The sequence below is a fragment of the Camelina sativa genome, chromosome 19 (assembly GCF_000633955.1).
Source record: "Camelina sativa cultivar DH55 chromosome 19, Cs, whole genome shotgun sequence".
Lineage (NCBI taxonomy): Eukaryota > Viridiplantae > Streptophyta > Magnoliopsida > Brassicales > Brassicaceae > Camelina > Camelina sativa.
Window position 1 is genome coordinate 4,605,271 of NC_025703.1, and position 20,935 is coordinate 4,626,205.

The 20,935-nt window shown below is 38.5% G+C and overlaps 7 protein-coding genes across 7 annotated transcripts in view; 3 read left to right on the plus strand and 4 right to left on the minus strand.

Moving 5' to 3' along the window:
* Positions 1–676, minus strand: part of LOC104764781 (ABC transporter I family member 6, chloroplastic) — a gene marked incomplete in the record, with an annotated part of 2,466 nt that extends 1,790 nt beyond the window's left edge. Inside the window, 1 exon segment of the mRNA XM_010488379.2 lies at positions 213–676. Coding sequence (XP_010486681.1) covers positions 213–575 — 363 coding nt within the window.
* On the plus strand, positions 957–2,759 carry LOC104764784 (protein RESTRICTED TEV MOVEMENT 2-like). The gene is made up of 2 exons (XM_010488381.2): positions 957–1,158; positions 1,264–2,759. The coding sequence occupies exons 1-2, from the start codon at positions 1,020–1,022 to the stop codon at positions 2,577–2,579; spliced, it is 1,455 nt and encodes a 484-aa protein (XP_010486683.1). The 5' UTR covers positions 957–1,019; the 3' UTR covers positions 2,580–2,759.
* On the minus strand, positions 2,666–10,871 carry LOC104764783 (DNA gyrase subunit A, chloroplastic/mitochondrial-like). The gene is made up of 27 exons (XM_010488380.2): positions 10,330–10,871; positions 10,156–10,225; positions 9,993–10,058; positions 9,739–9,840; positions 9,485–9,529; positions 9,311–9,409; positions 9,084–9,170; positions 8,882–8,952; positions 8,286–8,394; positions 8,096–8,158; positions 7,872–7,937; positions 7,675–7,763; positions 7,151–7,199; positions 6,932–7,018; positions 6,737–6,830; positions 6,270–6,340; positions 6,093–6,182; positions 5,540–5,665; positions 5,291–5,448; positions 5,111–5,192; positions 4,836–5,000; positions 4,655–4,756; positions 4,446–4,582; positions 4,220–4,337; positions 4,095–4,149; positions 3,907–4,006; positions 2,666–2,970 (listed from the first exon to the last, which is right to left on the minus strand). The coding sequence occupies exons 1-27, from the start codon at positions 10,752–10,754 to the stop codon at positions 2,844–2,846; spliced, it is 2,853 nt and encodes a 950-aa protein (XP_010486682.1). The 5' UTR covers positions 10,755–10,871; the 3' UTR covers positions 2,666–2,843.
* Positions 10,992–15,354, minus strand: LOC104764785 (galacturonokinase). Its single transcript, XM_010488382.2, has 14 exons — positions 15,175–15,354; positions 14,714–14,827; positions 14,535–14,606; positions 14,159–14,202; positions 13,646–13,790; positions 13,344–13,409; positions 13,090–13,169; positions 12,857–12,956; positions 12,332–12,483; positions 12,140–12,180; positions 12,013–12,041; positions 11,849–11,918; positions 11,641–11,730; positions 10,992–11,506 (listed from the first exon to the last, which is right to left on the minus strand). Exons 1-14 carry the CDS (start codon positions 15,196–15,198, stop codon positions 11,259–11,261), a joined length of 1,275 nt encoding a protein of 424 aa, XP_010486684.1. The 5' UTR covers positions 15,199–15,354; the 3' UTR covers positions 10,992–11,258.
* Positions 16,457–18,582, plus strand: LOC104764786 (putative pectinesterase/pectinesterase inhibitor 24). The gene is made up of 2 exons (XM_010488384.1): positions 16,457–17,499; positions 17,794–18,582. The coding sequence occupies exon 1, from the start codon at positions 16,494–16,496 to the stop codon at positions 17,163–17,165; it is 672 nt and encodes a 223-aa protein (XP_010486686.2). The 5' UTR covers positions 16,457–16,493; the 3' UTR covers positions 17,166–17,499; positions 17,794–18,582.
* Positions 17,397–18,470, plus strand: LOC109130778 (putative pectinesterase/pectinesterase inhibitor 24). The gene is made up of 2 exons (XM_019240805.1): positions 17,397–17,499; positions 17,794–18,470. The coding sequence occupies exons 1-2, from the start codon at positions 17,397–17,399 to the stop codon at positions 18,468–18,470; spliced, it is 780 nt and encodes a 259-aa protein (XP_019096350.1).
* LOC104767425 (probable pectinesterase/pectinesterase inhibitor 25) overlaps positions 18,790–20,935 on the minus strand; it is a 7,731-nt gene continuing 5,585 nt past the window's right edge. Inside the window, exon 5 of the mRNA XM_010491453.2 lies at positions 18,790–19,530. Coding sequence (XP_010489755.1) covers positions 19,022–19,530 — 509 coding nt within the window. The 3' untranslated portion in view covers positions 18,790–19,021. The remainder of the gene's footprint in view (positions 19,531–20,935) is intronic.

Below are 20,935 nucleotides of genomic sequence, written 5' to 3' on the forward strand. Positions count from 1 at the left end.
GAAGCCATAGATTACAATCAGCAGAATCAGATATTTCTAACATAGGACAATTCAAAAACATCGAATTTTCACAATTTTAATGTATTCTTGACTCATTATGTCAAACTCAAACAATTCTCATATGATGAGACAACACTGGTGAGATACCATGGGAAAGCTTAAGCTTACTGGGTGATTAAAATTTAAGTCAACCTAGAAAAATTGATACGCACCTCTCCTTCATAGACAACCAAATTGACACCTTTGAGTATCTCCTGCCTCGATTCAGCAATCCCAGCTCTCAAATCCCTACCCTCAAGCAACGGGATCCTACCTCCGTCATCGCGATCTTCCACCAACGAATCCGAATCAACGGCTGAGGATACCGAAGACGCAGCAGTTATAGTTACTGAACGGCGAGTGGTTCTCAGAGTTGGAGCAGCGGCGGCGGAATTAGCTCGGAGATTACAGAAGAGAACCCGAGAGGGTGAAGTTCCAAGCCGAATTCGCTGAGTAGGAGGAGGAGGTGATGAAACAGTTGGAACGAATTGAGCAATAGAGTAAGCGTGACGGAGCTGTAGATTAACGCCGGCCATGGAGACAAAAATTTGCGGCGGAAGAAGACGAAGACGGTGGAGGTTAAGTTATCCGGTGAGTGTTGTGGTTAGGTCCAGGGAATCTTAATTTCACGTGTTGAATGCCACGTTGTATATCTATATATATAGGCGCTATTAACTAAAAAGGAAATAAATAAATAAATAAAACGACGTCACTTTGTGTTGATACGGCATCTTCTTCAAACCTTAAAAAGCTTCTTTCCTTGAAGTAGAAGAAACCACATTACATATGATATGAGAGAGACCTTGGGATGAAGAAACAGACAAAGTCAATACCCTAAAGCAATCCTAAACCCAAACCTTCCCATTGCTTCTAACTGTATCTTATATACAACATTCAAACACATGTTTCTATGTTTCATATTTAGTTCTGTTTATTACTTAAAAAGTTTCAGTATTTTTTTCCTGACATATATAGTAAAAATGGCTGCGATGTTCAAGAGACCAAGGCCTGCCGGTGGTCGTCACCCGCCACCGCTGGCTCCGACTGTGAGCAGTTTCAAACCGAGAGCTCAATGGACTAACTCCGGATCTTCCATTTTCCTCTACGTCAATCTTCCTGGTCTTTTTTTTTCTTTCTCTTCTTTCTTGTGTTTTGTGTCTTTGAGTTCAATATTTAAATGATACAATATTTATGAATTTCTTGTTTATTTTGTGGAATGGACAGGCTTTTATAGTGATCAAATAGTAATAAAGAGGGATGAGAGGACGAGGACTGTCCAGATTCAAGGCCAGCGACCGCTCTCTGCTCAGACTAAGGCTCGTTTCAATGAATCTTACCGTGTCCCCGAGACCTGTGACATGACTAAATGGAGCACGTCCTTCTCACATGGACTCTTGACGATCGAGTTTCCAGCGATCGTGGAAGGTGACAAAAAGGAGAAAGCAGTCCAAGATCAGGGGAAAATTGGACAGAGGTCTAATCAGGAGAAAAGTAGTCCTAATGGGAGTACCTTGGGACGAAAGAAACCTTTGAACGAGGAGAAACAAGCGGGGACAAGTCAAGAGAAAGCTACTCCAACGTTGAATGAAGAAAAACCCAAAACGTATAAGTCAGTGGTTGAGAGTAATAGAGAGGTGCCAACGGGCAGTCGAGAGAAGTCTGAACCGAAAGTTCAAGCAGGAGAAGCGATCCCTAACGTAAGGGGCAAGGAGAGTCCGAAAGAAGAGAAGGTGGTTGAGAGAAAGGAGGCTGCTCAAATGGGTCAGCAGAAGATTATACAGAAATTGAAGGAAGAAGAGGCTAAACGTTCACCAGCCCTTGGTACTAGCACCTTAAAACCCAAGGTACGTGCGAGAGAAGAGGAAGTAAATGAGGGAAAGAAAGATGCTGATATAAGTCAGAATAAGACAGGACAAATGGTGAAGGAGAAAGAGATTATACGCAAATCACCGGCCGTTGATGCTAGCTTGGGACCTAAGGTACAAGCTAAACTTGTTGAGAAGAAGGGAGATGGTGAAATAGGTCAGAAGCTGAAAGAGGGAGGAAAGATTACCGTGGGACAAAAGGAACAAATGAAATATACAAAACCAGTTGTTGGTGATGAGGCAAGAAGAACAGAGAAAGAAACGAATCAACCAGAGCCTCGGCAAAAAACAAAAGAGGGAGATGAACGAACCGAACTGGATGTTGATGATGGCTTGATAGACAAGCAGGATGAGAAAAATGAGAAGGTTGGAGATATAGTAAGTGAAGGAGAGATAGTGGAGCAAAAAAAGATAGAGGAATCCGGTTCAGCCAAAGATACAGGAGATCATAAGGATAAGGCTGGAGTTGTGGAACCAGAAACCGGTCCATTACTAGCCAAAGAAGCACAGACGAAGACCAACATGGATCCTCTTCCTACAGTAGGAGGAAGAGGAATGGGTGAAGAAGAGAGCCGGACATATGACATATCTTTGGTGAATGTTGGCGCAGCTGCTCTTGTGATTATGGGCTTTGGTGCCTATGTCTTTGTACCACTTGTAAAATATTTCTCTTGATTTGGTTAACAAGAAAACAAAAGTGATAGAGCACTAATGGTTTAGCATGACCAGAGTTATTTATTTCAACTTTCTGAAAATAATACTAAACCAAAGAAAATGTGATACTGATTAATGTTAATAACTAACTTCGATAATGATTTCCTCTTCTCGTAGTTTAGTAACATAGGAAAACAAAAAGGCGAAGAGAGGACTAAAGCACATAGACGCTATGTACTGAGCTGATCACGGTCACAAAAACTGGTTGAACTGGGATTGTAAAATTTACAGGCTAACGGTTTCTACGATTTCATTACTTGGAACTTCCTCTGTATCTTCTTCATCAGCTGCAGAGATCAGAGAAGCAGATTGGATCTTCCCGGCATGATCTAGCCGCATAAGAATCACTCCCCTAATAAATTAATAATCAAATGAGAAAACATAAACATAAACATAAACAGTAGGAAAGTCTGTCAAATGAAGGGAATAAACATATACCGCGCTCTACGAGACTGGATGGAGATATCCCTGACTTTGATCCGGTTCACAGTTCCGCTTTGACTCACCAGAACTACTTGCTCATCGCTCTCTCCATCCTCTGCAAAAAACAACCATTGGTGAGATTCTATATAAACAGCAAATACAGAACATATAAATCCTTATATCTGAGAGAGTGTATATTTACCAGCTAAGGAGTAACCAACCACGAAAACAGCAGCCAAACAATCATCCTCCGAAAACTGAGATGAAAGGAAAAACGATAAATAAGCAAACAAACCTAATAAAAGATGATAATAATCCAGATCATACCTTGCATCCAACTAAACCAACCCTGTTCAACCGCGAACGCTTGAAGCTACTCAGAGAAACACGCTTTCCGTAGCCATTCTCACAGACGAATAATAGCCATGGACCAGTGGTTTGTTTCCTGCATTTGTTTTGGGTTAACAAAGTAAAGAAGACAGTTAAACATTAACTAAAGTGATGAGAAGTTTCTAGAGCAAATTTCAGCAGATATAACTTAAGAAAAACATACACAGTTGAAATATCTTTCGACTTCTCTTCCATATCTTTCCGCAGAGATGCAGGTATGATGTCCATGCTCGCCATCTTATCCTCTTTCCTTAGTCTCATGGCAGTCACTCCTTTTGTATTTCTGCTCAGTGTACGAACCTAGTACACAACAGTCATTAGAGTTTGCTCATGTAACAAACNCAGATTGGATCTTCCCGGCATGATCTAGCCGCATAAGAATCACTCCCCTAATAAATTAATAATCAAATGAGAAAACATAAACATAAACATAAACAGTAGGAAAGTCTGTCAAATGAAGGGAATAAACATATACCGCGCTCTACGAGACTGGATGGAGATATCCCTGACTTTGATCCGGTTCACAGTTCCGCTTTGACTCACCAGAACTACTTGCTCATCGCTCTCTCCATCCTCTGCAAAAAAACAACCATTGGTGAGATTCTATATAAACAGCAAATACAGAACATATAAATCCTTATATCTGAGAGAGTGTATATTTACCAGCTAAGGAGTAACCAACCACGAAAACAGCAGCCAAACAATCATCCTCCGAAAACTGAGATGAAAGGAAAAACGATAAATAAACAAACAAACCTAATAAAAGATGATAATAATCCAGATCATACCTTGCATCCAACTAAACCAACCCTGTTCAACCGCGAACGCTTGAAGCTACTCAGAGAAACACGCTTTCCGTAGCCATTCTCACAGACGAATAATAGCCATGGACCAGTGGTTTGTTTCCTGCATTTGTTTTGGGTTAACAAAGTAAAGAAGACAGTTAAACATTAACTAAAGTGATGAGAAGTTTCTAGAGCAAATTTCAGCAGATATAACTTAAGAAAAACATACACAGTTGAAATATCTTTCGACTTCTCTTCCATATCTTTCCGCAGAGATGCAGGTATGATGTCCATGCTCGCCATCTTATCCTCTTTCCTAAGTCTCATGGCAGTCACTCCTTTTGTATTTCTGCTCAGTGTACGAACCTAGTACACAACAGTCATTAGAGTTTGCTCATGTAACAAACCTTGGAAAAAGAATCGAGAACCACAACTTACACCATCACATGTACTCAAGACGACCATTCCATTTTGGGACGCCATGGCCACAAGATCATCGCTTGAGCAACAACGAACCCATTTCAATTCATCACCAGAATTCTAAAGACAAATAATTATCTTAGAATGACCTTGTTAGGAAGACTGTCCCCAAAATTAGACTAGAGAAAAAGGGACAAACCAATTGAATTGCTATGATTCCAGTTGAGCGTATTCCTGAGAATAGTTTCAAAGATACTTTCTTGATGCAGCCATTCACTGTAAGCATCAGGAGATAGCGGTCTTCAGCAAACTCACTAACCGGAACGATAGAGGTTACTCTTTCACCTTCCGACATGGATAATATCTGTTTCCCCAAGTCACATGAATACAGCGAAACATTAGCCTTTCACAGAATTGTAATATTTGTTTCGACGTAGCAGACAGAAAACGTAGATACACAAATATGTAAATTACCTGAACCAAAGGTGTGCCAGCTGCATTGCGGGAGCATTCTGGAATTTTATACGCACGGGTCGAGTAAACTATGCCCCGATCGCTGAATGTAGAACAAGTACAAGCAATAAGTTACACAACAAGGAAGAAATCAAAATCCATGTGTATGGTAAACACAAAGTCGATTTCCGTTAAACATACCTGAAGAAGAGGACATGGTCATGTGCATTACAAACAAGAAAATCAGACATTGCATCATCAACTCTCAGTTTCCCAACAGATTTGCCAATCGTTCCACGATGCTGAAGATTGAATGTATCAGGCTTCATCCTCTTCACATAACCCTTTTCGCTGATAGCCTATAATCATCCAGAAATCAAGAGTTAGAAAAGTAACAACAAAGTTTTCAGAGTTGAGAAACTTTCTAGGTTTAATAAGTATGAAACAAACCATCAGCATCTCTTCATTTGGAATAACATCTATATCTTCCAGATCACCACTGTCAGAATCCTCCAACATTGAACGCCTGGGACTTGAGAATCTGTCCTTCAGCTCTATTGCTTCTTGTTCGATTAACTAAAGAAAACGAAGGGGAGAAAGTAGTAAGCAACATGAAAATGAAGTAAACGAAGCAAAGACCTATATTTTGGTTACAAGAAATATCATCATGTATCAGCAATTTTCCTAACATTGGCCCAGAACAGCAACATATATGTACAGTACGCAGCTTTACAAATATAAAAATAAGCACCAATTACAGTTTCTTGAGTAAACAGAGGGGACCATTTTAGCAAACAAGAAATGGAAGAAGCATTAGAATCATTTTACCACATCGTTATACATGGACCAGAGTTTGAACCTCAGTGGACTCAAACAATCAATATTACAAAATTAGAGTATATATTACAAACAATCAATCATCTATCAATCTAACAGCGTCTACGTGTTCTAATATCTTCCGCCAAAAGTACAGTAATAGATAACAAAAAAGTGAGTACCTCACCTTTAAGATATTTGTTCGGGTTGATAATAGCGACTCCAACTTTGTAATTTGCTCTGTCAGTGAACTACTCTCATCAGTAAACTTTTTCCGCTGCATACATATGAAGGGATAATCTAGTTAGAGCATTTTCAGGCTTTCAAGTTTCATAAAATGAACTTAGAGAGAATAAGAAAGCACCTCAAGAGCAGTTAGCCTTCGAAGACTTATCTCCAGTATAGCATCAGCTTGTTTCTCAGAAAGACCATATTCTACATACGTAAATGTTTGAATATGTTAATTTTTAATCTATTGTATCTTCCTTACATAGAGACTTAAGAATCATAAATCCCTAACAAACTTTATCATAAACGTCAAATCTTACAATGTATGAGACTCCAGCACTTCCACATAAAAAGACAAGAAATATATTATGTTCGTCAAATATAATTATGGACAATTCTACCACAAGATGTATTCTTTTGATAGCGTGGATCCTAGACTAAGTCTATCAGTCCACCTAAGAAAAATTGGCTCTAGTTTACTTTTCTCACTATTACTTTTCACCTCCCAGTTCTCGCTCACTTTTCAGAATTTTGTTTACACATCATCATACGCAGTCCAAGAGTGTCATATAGAGTATATTCTCAAAGTAAAATAGAACTCACCGCTTTGTAAAGCAACAGCAGCAGACGAATGACTTGAGGCGCTTTTGATGAGTTGGATTACTTGATCCATATTGTCAAGTCCAACCACAATACCCTAAGCATATATACAGTGACGATATTAGAAGAAAAGCTTTACACAGTGAGATAATGGTCTTCATGCGCTAATTTAAGAAAGTCAAACATTTCTAAACACACCTCAATAATATGTTTTCGCTGTTGGGCATGTGAAAGCTTGAATCTTGCACGCCTTTCGACAACAGAACATCTGAACTCTATAAAGGCCTACACACAAGCAAGAAACAGAAATTTGTGATTGCAGTAGCAATGAACTAGACATTCTATCTCTGATCTTCACTTTTCTATTACTCCTAGTGGGCTATGTAGATAAATGATACTACAAAGACAAGTAGTTACCTGAAGTAAATCTTTCAAACCCATTAGCTTGGGTTCTCCATCACATATACTGTAAAAGACGTAATATCACAATCCAGTTATGATCGTTAGAAGAGTTTCAAAGAGTCATCCTGGGAAACCCCCAAGTTTCTTTTATATGCCCTTTCTATCAAGATATACAAGAATTTCTATCATACCACCCTATTCCATGATCCACCCATATGTCTCCCAATAATTAATTTCATTACTGAGATATAAGAGAAGAAGCTGTTGGTTAATGCATTCAACTATACCCATCTTAAATCCAGAATTATAGTTGACAATGACAACGATCCTTATCCTTAAGGTTTCTTGAAGGGATATCTAGTAGTGTTCCAAAAAAATTGCCGAACTGAAAGACTTTGTTGTGAAACTTTTATACAGAAACTGCAATAGTTTCTCTAGATAGCAAATGTAGATTTTATTCTCTGTTTCTTCCACAACTATGATGTCTTGGGTCATACACATTAACAGGCAAAATAAAATGTTACTTCAAAGCAACTCACCCAACCATGTTGCAGCTAAAGCTTGATTGAAGGGCAGTATGCCGGTAAAGATTATTTAGCACAAGTGCAGGATCCCCTCCTCGTTTGAGCTATAGAGAAGTATTTGGATTTTATATCAAAACCACTACCTTCCAGTACGAAAATTTAAAGCAGACTAATACATGATACATCGAAGTGCAGAGAAAGTAGTGTAATACCTCAATAACCACACGCATCCCATTACGATCACTCTCGTCACGTATGTCACTTATGCCCTCTAGCGTCTGAAATTAACAAACACCTAACATCAATAAATGAAAAAGAGACTTTGCAAGCATCTAATGAAAGTGAAATACTAGATGTAACACACCTGTGAATAAATTAAGTACATATTGGTAAGTGAAGCAAAAATAAACATTAGATGTTGCAAGTTTAGTTGTACCTTATTTTCAACAAGTTCGGCAATCTTCTGGACAAGCGTAGCTTTATTTGTTTGATAAGGAATCTGCAATAAATTCCAATCAAGGCATTACTCTACTGTTTTTTACCATTATGGTACTGCTAATAAACTTTTTTGAAAGCCTCCTCCTTGGAGATCTGTACATTAATCTGAAAAGAACTAAACTGATCACCTCTGTGATAATAACTGCATTCCGTTTTGTCTTTGCATCCAGCAATTCAACTTCAGCTTTTCCTCTAACTACAACACGCCCTCGGCCAGTTCGGTAAGCATCCAAAACCCTTGACAGCGCATCCACAAAATATACAATTATAAGGATCCGAAATTACAAAAGGAAATGGCAAATGCAAACTATTATACTTTATTCATAAAAGTATTCAACAAACTTGAAAATAATTTTGGATGAGTAAATGAACTAAACAATATGTAAGCTTTCCAAAACATAAAAACTCAGAAATACATGATAATTGAAAAAAATGCATAACACCGACAAATAAAGGAAAACTATTTACTGGACCATCCTCTTCACTCATTTTGTAGGTACCTTTTAAGAGATAGGTACAGCTTCTGGAATGTTAGTCATAGATCTAAACGAAAGAAATTGTTTTCCCATTTCCATAAAAAAGAGTTTAAAACTTAAGAAGTGTGTCCTTCTATTTGATCCTAAAGATAGCATGCCATGCCCATATACGAGAATTTACTAAACCAAGTACTGCTTACTCACAAAAAAAATAGCAAAGGAGGAGAAACTGGAAAGCAAAGAGTTACCCAAGGTTTCCCATTATTATTCCTCCAGTTGGAAAGTCAGGTGCAGGCATGTATTCCAGCAGTTCTTGCAGCTGGCCAGTCAAAGAAGAAAGTGGAAACAACATCTTATGAATTGTCTACTTATAAAGCAGAGAAGATTTCACGTAAAAAAAGACCCACAATATTGACAGTCACAGAAAAGCAAAGAGGAAATGATTGATACCGTTGCTTCTGGATTATGGATTAAAGCGCAAAGCACGTCTACCAACTCTCCAAGATTATGAGGGGGAATATTTGTGGCCATGCCAACCTAAACAATGTGAAATGATCAAGATTCAATTGCATATAATATCTCATACAGCAGAGAAAGAAAAAAAATCATGAGACTAATTATAGAAACCTAGAACAAAAATAAGGGATTCAGATTCAAGATTTATTTGATTATTATACCGCAATTCCAGAAGCACCATTCAACAACAAAGCAGGAAGACGAGCAGGCAACACTGCTGGTTCTTTTTGTGAGTTATCAAAATTGGCAACAAAATCAACCTGCAAAACAAAAAAGGTTAAGGACCATCTAGTTGAGCATCGGTAAACTTGGCAATAAGTCAATAGTGAGGTTACCGTATCTTGGTCCAGATCAGACAATAATACTGCCTCTGCCAGTGGCTGTAGAAACAAATACAAACAATAAGCTGAAAATACTAATAAAAATACATGTTCATCTGAAGACAAGAGATAAAGTAGAGATGAGAGAATCAGTATAGAGTATAGACAGCCAAGGAAAAAGGAAACAATTGAGACAAAAGGAACGAAAAAGTGAATTGCATGGAAAACCATTATCAATTGGAGGACAAAGCAAGGTGAAAGGCACTCACATCAAGTCTGCATTCAGTGTAACGCATAGCTGCAGGAGGATCTGCATCTATTGAGCCAAAATTTCCATGGCCTTGGATAAGTGGACATCTCAAAGAGAAACTCTGCAAAGAACCAAGATGAGAAAAATGAATGCATTAAGATGAAGAAACGTAACAACTTTGGGAAGAATCAATTCATGCCTGAAAAGGGAAACATTATCTGAAGACAGAAACTACATGAACATGGATTGAGACAATCGTAGTTGCTTAATTACCTGAGCCATCCTAACAAGAGAATCATAAACAGCCGTATCTCCATGTGGATGAAATTTACCAAGTACCTGAAAAATTACAGAATCCAAAAGCACAATCGTTCTTGAGAATAAGGAAGTTAACGGAAATCGAAGGAGAAAACATCTCCAAAAAATCAATAGTTACCTCTCCAACAACTCTTGCACATTTCTTGTATGGTTTTTTAGATGACATCCCCAATTCATGCATAGCAAAGCTGGAACACAAATAATCGAACTTCAGAAACTAACACATTCACTGAATTAAGTAGCTTTAAAAAAAAAAATTTGAGTAGCATTAAGCGGAACGAAGTCACTCAACAGAATTCTCCGATGTACTGGTTTCAGACCATCTCTAACATCAGGCAAAGCGCGTCCAAGCAAAACAGATAGCGCATACGACATGTACGACTCAGTAGCTTCCTTGTGAAGCTCAAAAGGCACAATACGAGAATCGTCATCGGAAACCACCAAACCGCCATTGTTGGACCCAGACTCAGCGTTGAGCTGTTCATCGGCGCGCTTAGCAGCACCGACGACGAACTTTCCGGACCGGGGATTACGAGAAGAGAAGAAACGGACGGCGGAGGGTTCAGTGCGGCGGAGACGGCATAATGGGTCGGTGAGGGGGAATCGGTAGAAGGAGCGGCGAAGGAAGGAGGAAGAGAGACGGAGAGTGGAAGAGAGAGACATGAGAGAGTTGGGATTAGGGATTGATGCAGTGGAATGGCATAATAATGGAGTCATGCCCCAAAAAGGGTTTTACAAGTGATATGGATTAGAGAGAGCTAAAACCCTAGAGTGTGAGCCACACCGGAGGATTTTCCCAGGCGCCAATTTCAAGACTTTTGGGCGGAGGGGGCTTTCTGTCCAAACATAAAACATCTATGTCATTTTGTGATATCTGTTAGTTTTATTTCTCAATCACAGATTTTTGTTTTATTATTGAAAACACTTAAAATGATGAATTAGAAAACATTTTAGTTTACCCCAAAGTTTGTGATTGTCCAATTTAGTCCAAAACGGTAGAGTAGATTTACATTATGTATTGTCAAACAAACTCTTCGTAACAAAAAAAAAAAATGTCAAGAGATGCACCAATTTTACAAACTTAACAAAATCTCTCATGTAGACCAGAGAGCGAATCAAAAAGAGATGAACAAACAAGAATCAATAAAGCATGAGAGTATTAAGGGACAAAGATCCGAGTTTGAGTGGCATATCGGATATAAACCAAAACTCCGGTTTCGATCAGAGAAGAACACGAGCAGCATCACCTGCTTCACAGATGAGAACAGGTTTTCCTCCATTCAGATTCTTAGCAAACTCGGGTTGGGCCTTTTCATATTCATCCTTCACATATGAAGCAGCTGCCTCTGCTTTCTCTGCATCTACAAAGGCCACACAACATCCCCTGAAACCTGCACCACTGAACCGAGCACCATATACACCAGGAGCCTCCCGGAGAATCTTGTATAGCTGAATCAGTGGCTCCGCACCTTCATCAAAACTCGCAGACTTTAAAACCAAAATGGTGACTCTTAAGAGAGAGATAAAGAGAATCATGTCTGTGACAGGAAACTTGTGACTTGTGGTATGCATTTTGCTAGAGAAGGAAGGAAAAAGAGTGTACCGCATTCGTAATTCTCAATAGAACTCAAGCCGGATGCTGAAATTAGCTTTCCAAATTCTTCAAGATTACCTGCAGCCCAGGCTTCTCGTCCTGAAATATAAAAATCACAAATCACAATCATTCAAACAAGTCCGTTAAGCATCATAAAGAAGTCGATGAATCATTTATGCACGTAAAGAGACTTCTGTAGGAATTTCAGAGAATTTGCCTTTGATAACCCGCATGTTTTCCGAGAAATAATGCTCTGCTCTTCTTGCTAAAACCGGTTTCAGCTCATGCTGCACGAACAAGTATGATTGTATTACATATTTATATAGAAATGGTGTAGGTGGAACCTGCTTTACCACAAGCTTAAGAATATTGTTTTCATACCTTGTGAGCTTCGTAGACCGCATGCTCAACTATTCCGCGGGACAGTTACAGACATGGCAATAAAGAAAAATCTTATCAGCATGCAACTAATAAGAGACATTAAGTCCACACTCAAAAGTTTCTTTACCATTGCACAAGGTAGGTTCCAGCTCACTGTTCCCAGATGCACTGAAGAAAACACAAATCCAGAGAAGGTTGTTAATCTTGTGATGCAGAAATATGAGTACAGAGAAATGGACTTTGCAGCATTTCCACTGACGTTTAAATATAAAGAAAGTGAATATGTAAATAAATATGAATTGAGCAGATTTGCACATACGTCAAAAGAACTTTTGCAGCCTCTCGACACTCAGAAACTCGCAGATTATATCCTGGGTTGGTGGTCAATGCCTGCCTCAAGCCTGAGAATGCTAACAATATCCTGAACGGTTTCTCCAGTTCAGGAGCCTGTACAAGCTCGTGGTTCATAGTCTGCATATCTTAAACAGATTTTCTGAGATGACAGTTTCTGGATGAATATAAAGGTAAGCAAGCAACATTCATGTTTCCATATTTATGGCTGGTTAGGAAGTACTTCTTTATGTGCCTCCTGATTCTAACCATTCATTTTCCTTTTAGTAGGAACTCAGCATTGAAATAAATAAAAATGGAAGAAAATGAAAAGATCTTGTTTTCTCATGAAATCCGAGAACGTTGTCTATCTCATATGATCGCGAATCAGAAGTTCAGTTTAGAAATCAAAAATATCTCAGGCTTCCCATGGGAACTTGCGCAATAGAACAGCTCTGGTTTAACCACATGAGCAAGCTTCTTGCTTATTTTGCACAAATCAATAAAATTTTACCTTGCAGTCCATGTATGTTAGACACCCATAACTCGAAAGCAAAATAGCTGATTGATCCAGTATTCCATTCTTCAGACCCAGATACCCATTCTCAATAAGTCTGCAGAAACAAAATAAAGCACATGTATATCAACCAATTTGCAGCACTAATTGATGGTTTTACCAAAAGGCAACTGCTCATAAAGCAATACAGATGAGCTTCTTAGTTGCATTAAACGGAAATTGGTATTTACCTGTCATATTCAATGTTTTCTGTTGGGGATACAGTCAATTCGTTTGCATTCTCTAAAGCTAGCAGGTATGCCACACCAACCTGTCACATTTCTGGCGATCATAAAATAATATACAAGATTCATTTTCCAAAAAATAAAAAGTAAACATCATTCCTCATATGCTAAAAGCGTTTAGTTACTGGTAAAGAACAGGAAAAGTTCTCTTTCCGGAGAAACTCGTGCTGTACAAAACCTGGTGAGTTTTAGTAACTTACAGCAGCTGATGAGCTAAGCCCAGAACTATCTAGTCCATTCGAGCCACTGAGGTAACCAACAATGCCCTTCAAAGATCAAAACAATTACTTAGAAACACATTAATATATGTTTAAAATACAATTATCAATTATGTCACCTATTATGGGGAAGCATGGTCTAAAAGATCAGGTATGGCAACCAAAAAAGGGTAAATGTGGAACACCAGAAGATCACACGGCAAATGTGCAGGCTAACCTCATTCCCCTTTATTGTTCAACTTTATCTATAGCAATATCCAGAAAACGAAACTTAAGTTTGTTACCTGTTTGAGATTCTTTTCGCTGGTCTGTAATGCATAAACCGCTCCTCTGGCGTAAGTTCCCCAAATGCTTTTTTCCTTCGATGGTGATGGGGTACTTGCATCATTCTTGTTTGCTAGGCCTATTGGGTGCTGGATTTCATCTACACTATAATTCAAAAACCCGAAAAGCTAAAAATAATAAGAATGCATGAAACATAAACTAGAAAAAATTTGCAAGCTCAACACTGAGTCACTGATACGTTGTTTCCCTTACAGCGCTAAGGGTTCTCAATTTTCCAATGAATTCTAGAGAAAAATGCGCATAACAAAAAGGTTAAATCTGATAAATGTCTAAGACTTTAAGTGAACGATAAGTCTATCTACATACATATAATGGTTTGCTTGCAAGATCAAAATACATGCAGACTTTCTCAATAATATGTGGCTTAGTAACCAGCTAATGCATGTCTGACGATGGACACAGAAGTTGAAAACACTAATGACAAGATGAGAGATCCTGAAACACACACACACCTGAAACATACTTCTCCTTCAAATTGTGCAGAACGCAGCTGGACCTGCATAAATATTAGAAAGAGAATAAATGGTACAAAGACATCAAGGCTCGAGTGAAACACACAGACAGCAGGAACTTTCCCAACTCAGAAGTATATCTCAATCTCAAGCCTACATACCACGTTCATTTTGAAAAGTTTCCAATTCATTAATGCTACCTCAGGTCAGGTGATAAACAAAAAGAGACCAGGACACAATATTCTACACTACTAGAATCTCCATCTACTCTCAAACTGAACCGAGCCCAGCATACCAAATGCTAATTTAGGAGAAATGCATTATACCATCGAGCATACCATCATTACACATAAGAATCATCAAAACTAATACAAACCTTAGTATCGCCTGATGGGACAAAACCAAGAAGGATCCCTTTATTAATCGTCATAGCTGATACAGTTCCACCCTACCAATACCAAAGATGATTCACATTTAGAAGGAAAGCGTATGAATCAGAGAACTCTAAAACTTGATCAAAACCGTGATCAAAATCGCTGTTCATCACAAACCAACCTGATGATCAATGTGAGCTCCTAAAGGACATATACGATAAGGTGAGACCACCACTCGAACTTCTCCTTTATCTCTTCCAGTCATCTGTGACACTGCCTCCTTTATGGAAATTAACTGGATAACAAAAACGAACGATCTCGTAAGATTAACACCAGAGTCAGATTCCAAAAATATCCAACACACAAGAAAACAAACACTCGCGGCAATTCACAGCATATACATTGAGCTCTCTCCACACACACACACACACACACACAAAGACTAAAATAGCAAAATGTTCGATCACAAGTCCGATTTGACACCCGCCGTGAAAATGTACTACCAAGAGAGAATCATCTCCGTCGCTACTAAAATTTAACCCAACGGAGGATATTGCCACCGATTTAACCAAAATTTCGTAGACGGTAACAAGCAGATTCGTGCGTAAATGGAGAAGTATAAGAAGAAAAATGAAGAATAACCTCGGAATCCGTAGGCCAAGACATCGCCGCGAAGCTTTTTCCCAGATGAAGATCTGAGAAAAATGCTAAGATTGTTTCGTGTGGGAGTATCTGAGAAGCTGAAATGGAGACGAAGAAGCGGGCAGAGTGAGTGAGTGCGTGATGTGGGAGTAACCGTGGAAAGAGGAAGATGACCAAATTTGGGTGCTGTTTGGTAACACGTCTAATTATATCCAGCCTTTTTAGTTTATCCCTTCGTTTAAAAGGCTTTTGATTAAGTTTATGCTAATTTTCATGTAAATCAGCCTTTTTAGTTTTTATTAAGCAACAACACACACACATCAAATCCTCTAAATGTATCATTTGTTTACATATTTTGGCTTAGCGGAAAGATTAAAAATTAAAGGTCAATACAAGTTGTACATGTATTTGTCATTATTGCTCAAAACAAGGTTAGAAAAGTTCTATAATAGGAGCAGGAGAAAACATCTGCCGACAATGTCAGGGGGGTGAACAAATGACTCGATTAAATATTATTTTGACAGCTATGTATCAAAATTAATTAACCATCCAATGTTGACAATATAATCCCAATAAATATTGTAATGTCAAACTGTAGGATTTCAACGGATTTCTAGTTTTTAATACTAACGAATCAAGTAAATCTATGTCTAAAAACAAAATGCATTCATTCCAAACGACATGCATTTGTGAAATTATTATTTTTCATTGGTTACATTTATACGATTTTATAAGTATAATTGATTTGTTGACTATTGCTTCTGGTAGACGGTCCTCACAAATATGAACGAAAAAAAAAAGACCATGGGTGAACGTGAATAAATAACCCCAAAGAAAAAAAGAAAAAGAACAATAAATTGAGCACAAATTAAAAAACTTAAATATGCTTCCAATTAATTTTTGTAAACTAAAAGAAACAACTCGTTAAAAAAAAATCGGTAAACCCATACAAATTTGTAAAGCTACACACTTGGATATTATGATGTTTTCGACATAATAGTGTATTCAAATTTAAAACCTAAATCCAACCGAAAACATAGTGCTATAGTGGCCAATCTTAAACAAGAATGTTTCACGCCGTCGACGCCGACATGCTTATGTATATGGTACATAAAACATGAGAAGCACTTAATACATTCTTGGTATTTTAAAGCGAGAATTCTAAATACCCTTTGTGCCTCGCACGTAAGTTGGTTAAGGTCTATTCAAATTATTATATCTTTTTCTATGTATTTATATGACTCTCCAACATCTCCAAAACATAACTAGCACGAAACTTCAAAAGAAAAGAGAAAAAGAGAGAGGGAGGAATAACGAAGATGTCCTCCACTTACGGCAAAGTCGACGAGCGTGAACACGTAATGCTCGAAGCTCGTCGTAAGACGAGGAAGAGAATTGCAATCATCGCTGTATCACTAATAGTTCTTGCCATAATCGTGGTCGGAGCCGTGTTGGGAACCATGGCTCATAAGAAGTCATCAGAGACAGTGGAGATCAAGAACAACGGAGACTCAATCTCCGCATCCATTAAAGCCGTTTGCGACGTTACGTTGCACAAAGACAAATGTAAGGAAACCTTTCGATCAGCTCCAAACGCGAGCAGTCTCAATCCAGAAGAGCTCTTCAAACTCGCAGTCAAAATCACAATCGCCGAAGTTTCAAAAGCTCTCAACGGATTCTCTTCCCCCGGCGAAGAAAAGAGCAACATCACCATGAGTGCATGCGCCGAGCTTCTTGACCTAACGATAGATAACCTCAACAACACGTTAACGTCATCATCAAACGGTGACGTCACGGTACCTGAGCTAGTCGATGACCTCCGTACATGGTTGAGTTCAGCCGAGACGTATCAAGAGACGTGCGTGGAAACGTTGTCCCCAGATATGAAGCCGTTCGGAGAAAGTCATCTCAAGAACTCAACAGAGATGACGAGTAACGCTTTAGCGATCATCACATGGCTCGGAAAGATCGCTGACTCGTTCACACTCTGAAGGCGTCTGTTGACAACTGCTGACGTGGAGGTGGACTTCCACGTGGGCAGGAGATTGTTGCAGAGCACAGATTTGAGGAAAGTGGCGCATATCGTGGTGGCGAAGGATGGTTCGGGGAAGTACAGAACGATAAGTAGAGCTTTAAAGGATGTGCCTGAGAAGAGTGAGAAGAGAACTATCATATATGTGAAGAAAGGAGTTTATTTTGAGAATGTGAAGGTGGAGAAGAAGATGTGGAATGTAGTGGTGGTCGGAGATGGAGAGAGCAAGAGTATTGTCTCTGGTAGACTCAATGTCATCGATGGAACTCCCACTTTTAAGACCGCAACGTTCGGTAAACCTCTCTCTTTTTTAGTTTCTTGTTCTTATTTACTTTGGAAACAGAGGGTTTCGAAATAACTCCACCTACTTGTTTCATTAATTCATATTTGGCTCAATTACAACAAAATAGACCAAAGAATCTCATAAACCAGATATAGAATGTTCAAAATTATTATTCGTAAGGTAGTTGTGAAATATTCAGCAACTAAAAACCACATAATATCATTACTTATCATCCAAGAAAGTGGCTCATATCATAATTGGTATGTTTTATGCTCTGTTTTTTACTCTGTTCTGTATTGTGCAGCTGTGTTTGGAAAAGGGTTCATGGCAAGAGACATGGGCTTCATCAACACAGCCGGTCCAGCCAAACACCAAGCCGTAGCTCTAATGGTAAGCGCAGATCTCGCTGCCTTATACCGTTGCACAATGAACGCATACCAAGACACGCTCTACGTGCATGCACAACGCCAATTCTACCGTGACTGCACCATCATTGGAACAGTCGATTTCATCTTCGGTAACTCAGCTGCAGTTCTCCAAAACTGCCGGATCCTCCCTCGCCGGCCAATGAAAGGACAACAAATCACAATCACGGCTCAGGGACGTAATGATCCAAACATGAACACAGGAATCTCAATTCACCGTTGTAACATCTCTCCGCTCGGTGACCTAACCGAAGTCAAAACGTTTTTAGGTCGACCATGGAAGAATTTCTCAACGACGGTGATAATGGATTCGTTCTTGCACGGTTTTGTCGACCGGAAAGGTTGGTTGCCTTGGACCGGAGATTCTGCTCCGGATACTATATTTTATGGTGAGTATAAGAATAACGGCGCTGGTTCGTCGACGAGGAATAGGGTTAAGTGGAAGGGGTTGAGGTTTCTTAGTACCAAGGAAGCTAATAGGTTTACGGTGAAACCTTTCATCGACGGAGGAAGATGGCTTCCGGCTACGAAAGTGCCGTTCAGGTCCGGTCTCTGAGTTTGTGTATTCCGATTATGAGATTTCCAATTCAAATCTCTTTTCTTTTTTTGGATATTTGTAAAATTTTAATTTCTTCATTATACTGTAAACATTTTCAGAGTTACTACTATTCCAGTTCCCTTGTAAAATTGTTTGATTAATTGATTTAATTCAACTTATATTATTCAAAAACAATAAATAAAATTAATATATTGTGATGGTCTATAGATCAAATCTCATCCGCTATATGACTTCCTACAAAATTCGATATATAATTAAGTTTCGATTTAGAATTGATTGGTTACTCAGAACATATAAAAACTTTTATAAGCATGCATAAATAAACATGAGAATAACTCTCCCATTGACTCGTCTCGATAAAATAATACTACATTTTAGTGCCTCGCACGAATGTACCGTGATAGCTATTTTATTTCAACCGACGAAATTTTATTTGTAAATCTAGATCTCAACAACTATGACTGGTAAAAATTTATTGCTTTATTTTTTAATTGAGCAAGTACGTAACGTATAGTTAAATATGGTTGTCAAATAATACGGTGTTCTTTTCATTCTTTGTGTAGCAAACCACCATAGAAAGGAATATCGGTTTGAGGCAACCATGTATCTCCCATGGTGAAGTTGTAGACAGTGAAGTTCATGGCTTCTGCCAAGTTCAATATATTGTACCCTAACCACTGCACTCTCTGATTCGTGTTTGCCCCTGGTCCAAAGTTACTGTACTCACCGTAGTAGATTGTGTCTAAACCAGTTGTACCGTTCCATTCGAGCCATCCGACTGGTTGAACAATGTCACTGATATATGATTGCATGAAAACCGTCCTTGCGTAGGGCTTCCATGGTCTACCTAAGAATGTCATGGCAGAGTTAGGCTCAGCTGCAAGATCCGGGGCGGCTTTTATTGTACAATTGATGATAGAGATTCCGGTATTCTGGTTTGGATCAACTCTTCCATGGGCTGTTATAGCGTTCTTTTGCTTTGCCATTGGTTTTCTAGCATATATGTTACAGTCTTGAAAAATTGCGGCTGCGTTCCCGAATATAAAATCGACGGTACCTATAACAAAAGGGAAGAAACAGAGGACGTATTAAATCCTATCGGTTACTTCAATAAATATATATGTGGTATAGAAGAGTTAGCTCCACTAGATTGCATAGATCACCTCCCTGTGGATGCAAATTATATCAAGGATCACATGATCATTCCAAATATAAGAATCTATATATATGATTGACAAGTTTTGTTATTTTTGGTAAGTTCAAACTACTAAAGAAAATATATAAAAGTTGTGAAATTTGAGCCTAGTTTTAAAAATTATATCCCAAAAACAGTTAATAAATAAAATAAGTATGGAAAATGAGGCATTATATTACCATAGATATCGCATTCGCGATAGAATTGTCTCATAGAATGGACGTAGAGAGTATCTTGATAGCCTTCAAAACTACACCGATAAAAGCTTGAACTTTCTGCGTTGTTCCTCAAAGCCACAGCCTGATGTTTTTCAGGTCCGGCTGTGTTTCTGAATGTAACATCAACCGCCATAAACCGCTCTCCAATTACAGCTAGAAAATAAATATACAGTTATATATCACAAACTAAGTAAACTGCTTGGCTCAATTCCTACAAAAAAAGAAAAAGATAAAAATACCAACCAAAGCTTGAGCTATTATACGTAGTCCAACCGTCAATAACGTTATGGTTCCCAGTAATAATCGTCTTATTGATCCCATCTCCGATAAGCATTAAGTTCTTTTTGTTCATCTCAACAACAATATATTCTTCGTAGACACCTTCTCTTGCGTAGATAACAAAGTAACCATCCTCTGGTCTAGTGTTATTAGGTGCGGCTGCAATAGCTTGAGTGATCGTCGTAAAGTTGTCGGATTTGTACGGACCGACAATCACTGCTTTGCTCACGAGGATGGAACCGCCGCTCGTCTGACCTAGCTCCCCTAAGTTCCGGCTAGTTTTCCGGCAATCTTTGTCCTTGTCGCATGTTTTACGTAAACCCTATACCAAAAGAAAAAAGTTCCATCAAAATATATTTTCAGAAGATTTCATACCAAAAATTAAATTTATTTTTTGTCATTTAGTAAAATTGGTTTGACTATGATTAACATCATCAAATTAAAATAATTTGAATTCTGAAATAAAGTTTTTCTTTTCGGTTCTTAATACATGATTAGCTTATAACCTCGTGCCTTGCAAATCAACGTTATTGTAGCCACACATGAAATGACGGTGACAATCTAATGAGTATGAGCGCATGCACGTGAATACAGTTGGATTCGAATATGGACCATATTGATGTTTTTTGTTAAAGTAGAAAATGGGACCCGTTAGATCATTGTTCAATTGTACTAAAATGTGCGTCGGCCATGTGATATTTACTCTCTTTTACGCGTTCTGGCTCACACACACAACAAGACCACATCCACTTATGACTCGATCTAGAATA

What these genes read in the sequence shown, in the direction of transcription:
- LOC104764784 (XM_010488381.2), top strand. Translation starts at nt 1,020, where the DNA reads ATGGCTGCGATGTTCAAGAGACCAAGGCCTGCCGGTGGTCGTCACCCG. An exon ending in CCTCTACGTCAATCTTCCTG is followed by an intron (nt 1,159 to 1,263) that starts GTCTTTTTTTTT and finishes TGGAATGGACAG; the next exon opens with GCTTTTATAGTGATCAAATA.
- LOC104764786 (XM_010488384.1), top strand. Translation starts at nt 16,494, where the DNA reads ATGTCCTCCACTTACGGCAAAGTCGACGAGCGTGAACACGTAATGCTC.
- LOC104764783 (XM_010488380.2), bottom strand. Translation starts at nt 10,754, where the DNA reads ATGACTCCATTATTATGCCATTCCACTGCATCAATCCCTAATCCCAAC. An exon ending in GAAGGCTAACTGCTCTTGAG is followed by an intron (nt 6,183 to 6,269) that starts GTGCTTTCTTAT and finishes ATATGTATGCAG; the next exon opens with CGGAAAAAGTTTACTGATGA. An exon ending in TTGGTTTAGTTGGATGCAAG is followed by an intron (nt 4,150 to 4,219) that starts GTATGATCTGGA and finishes CTTTCATCTCAG; the next exon opens with TTTTCGGAGGATGATTGTTT.
- LOC104764785 (XM_010488382.2), bottom strand. Translation starts at nt 15,198, where the DNA reads ATGTCTTGGCCTACGGATTCCGAG. An exon ending in GAGCTCACATTGATCATCAG is followed by an intron (nt 14,607 to 14,713) that starts GTTGGTTTGTGA and finishes TGGTATTGGTAG; the next exon opens with GGTGGAACTGTATCAGCTAT. An exon ending in TATTGAGAATTACGAATGCG is followed by an intron (nt 11,507 to 11,640) that starts GTACACTCTTTT and finishes GTTTTGATGAAG; the next exon opens with GTGCGGAGCCACTGATTCAG.
- LOC109130778 (XM_019240805.1), top strand. Translation starts at nt 17,397, where the DNA reads ATGTGGAATGTAGTGGTGGTCGGAGATGGAGAGAGCAAGAGTATTGTC. An exon ending in TTTTAAGACCGCAACGTTCG is followed by an intron (nt 17,500 to 17,793) that starts GTAAACCTCTCT and finishes TGTATTGTGCAG; the next exon opens with CTGTGTTTGGAAAAGGGTTC.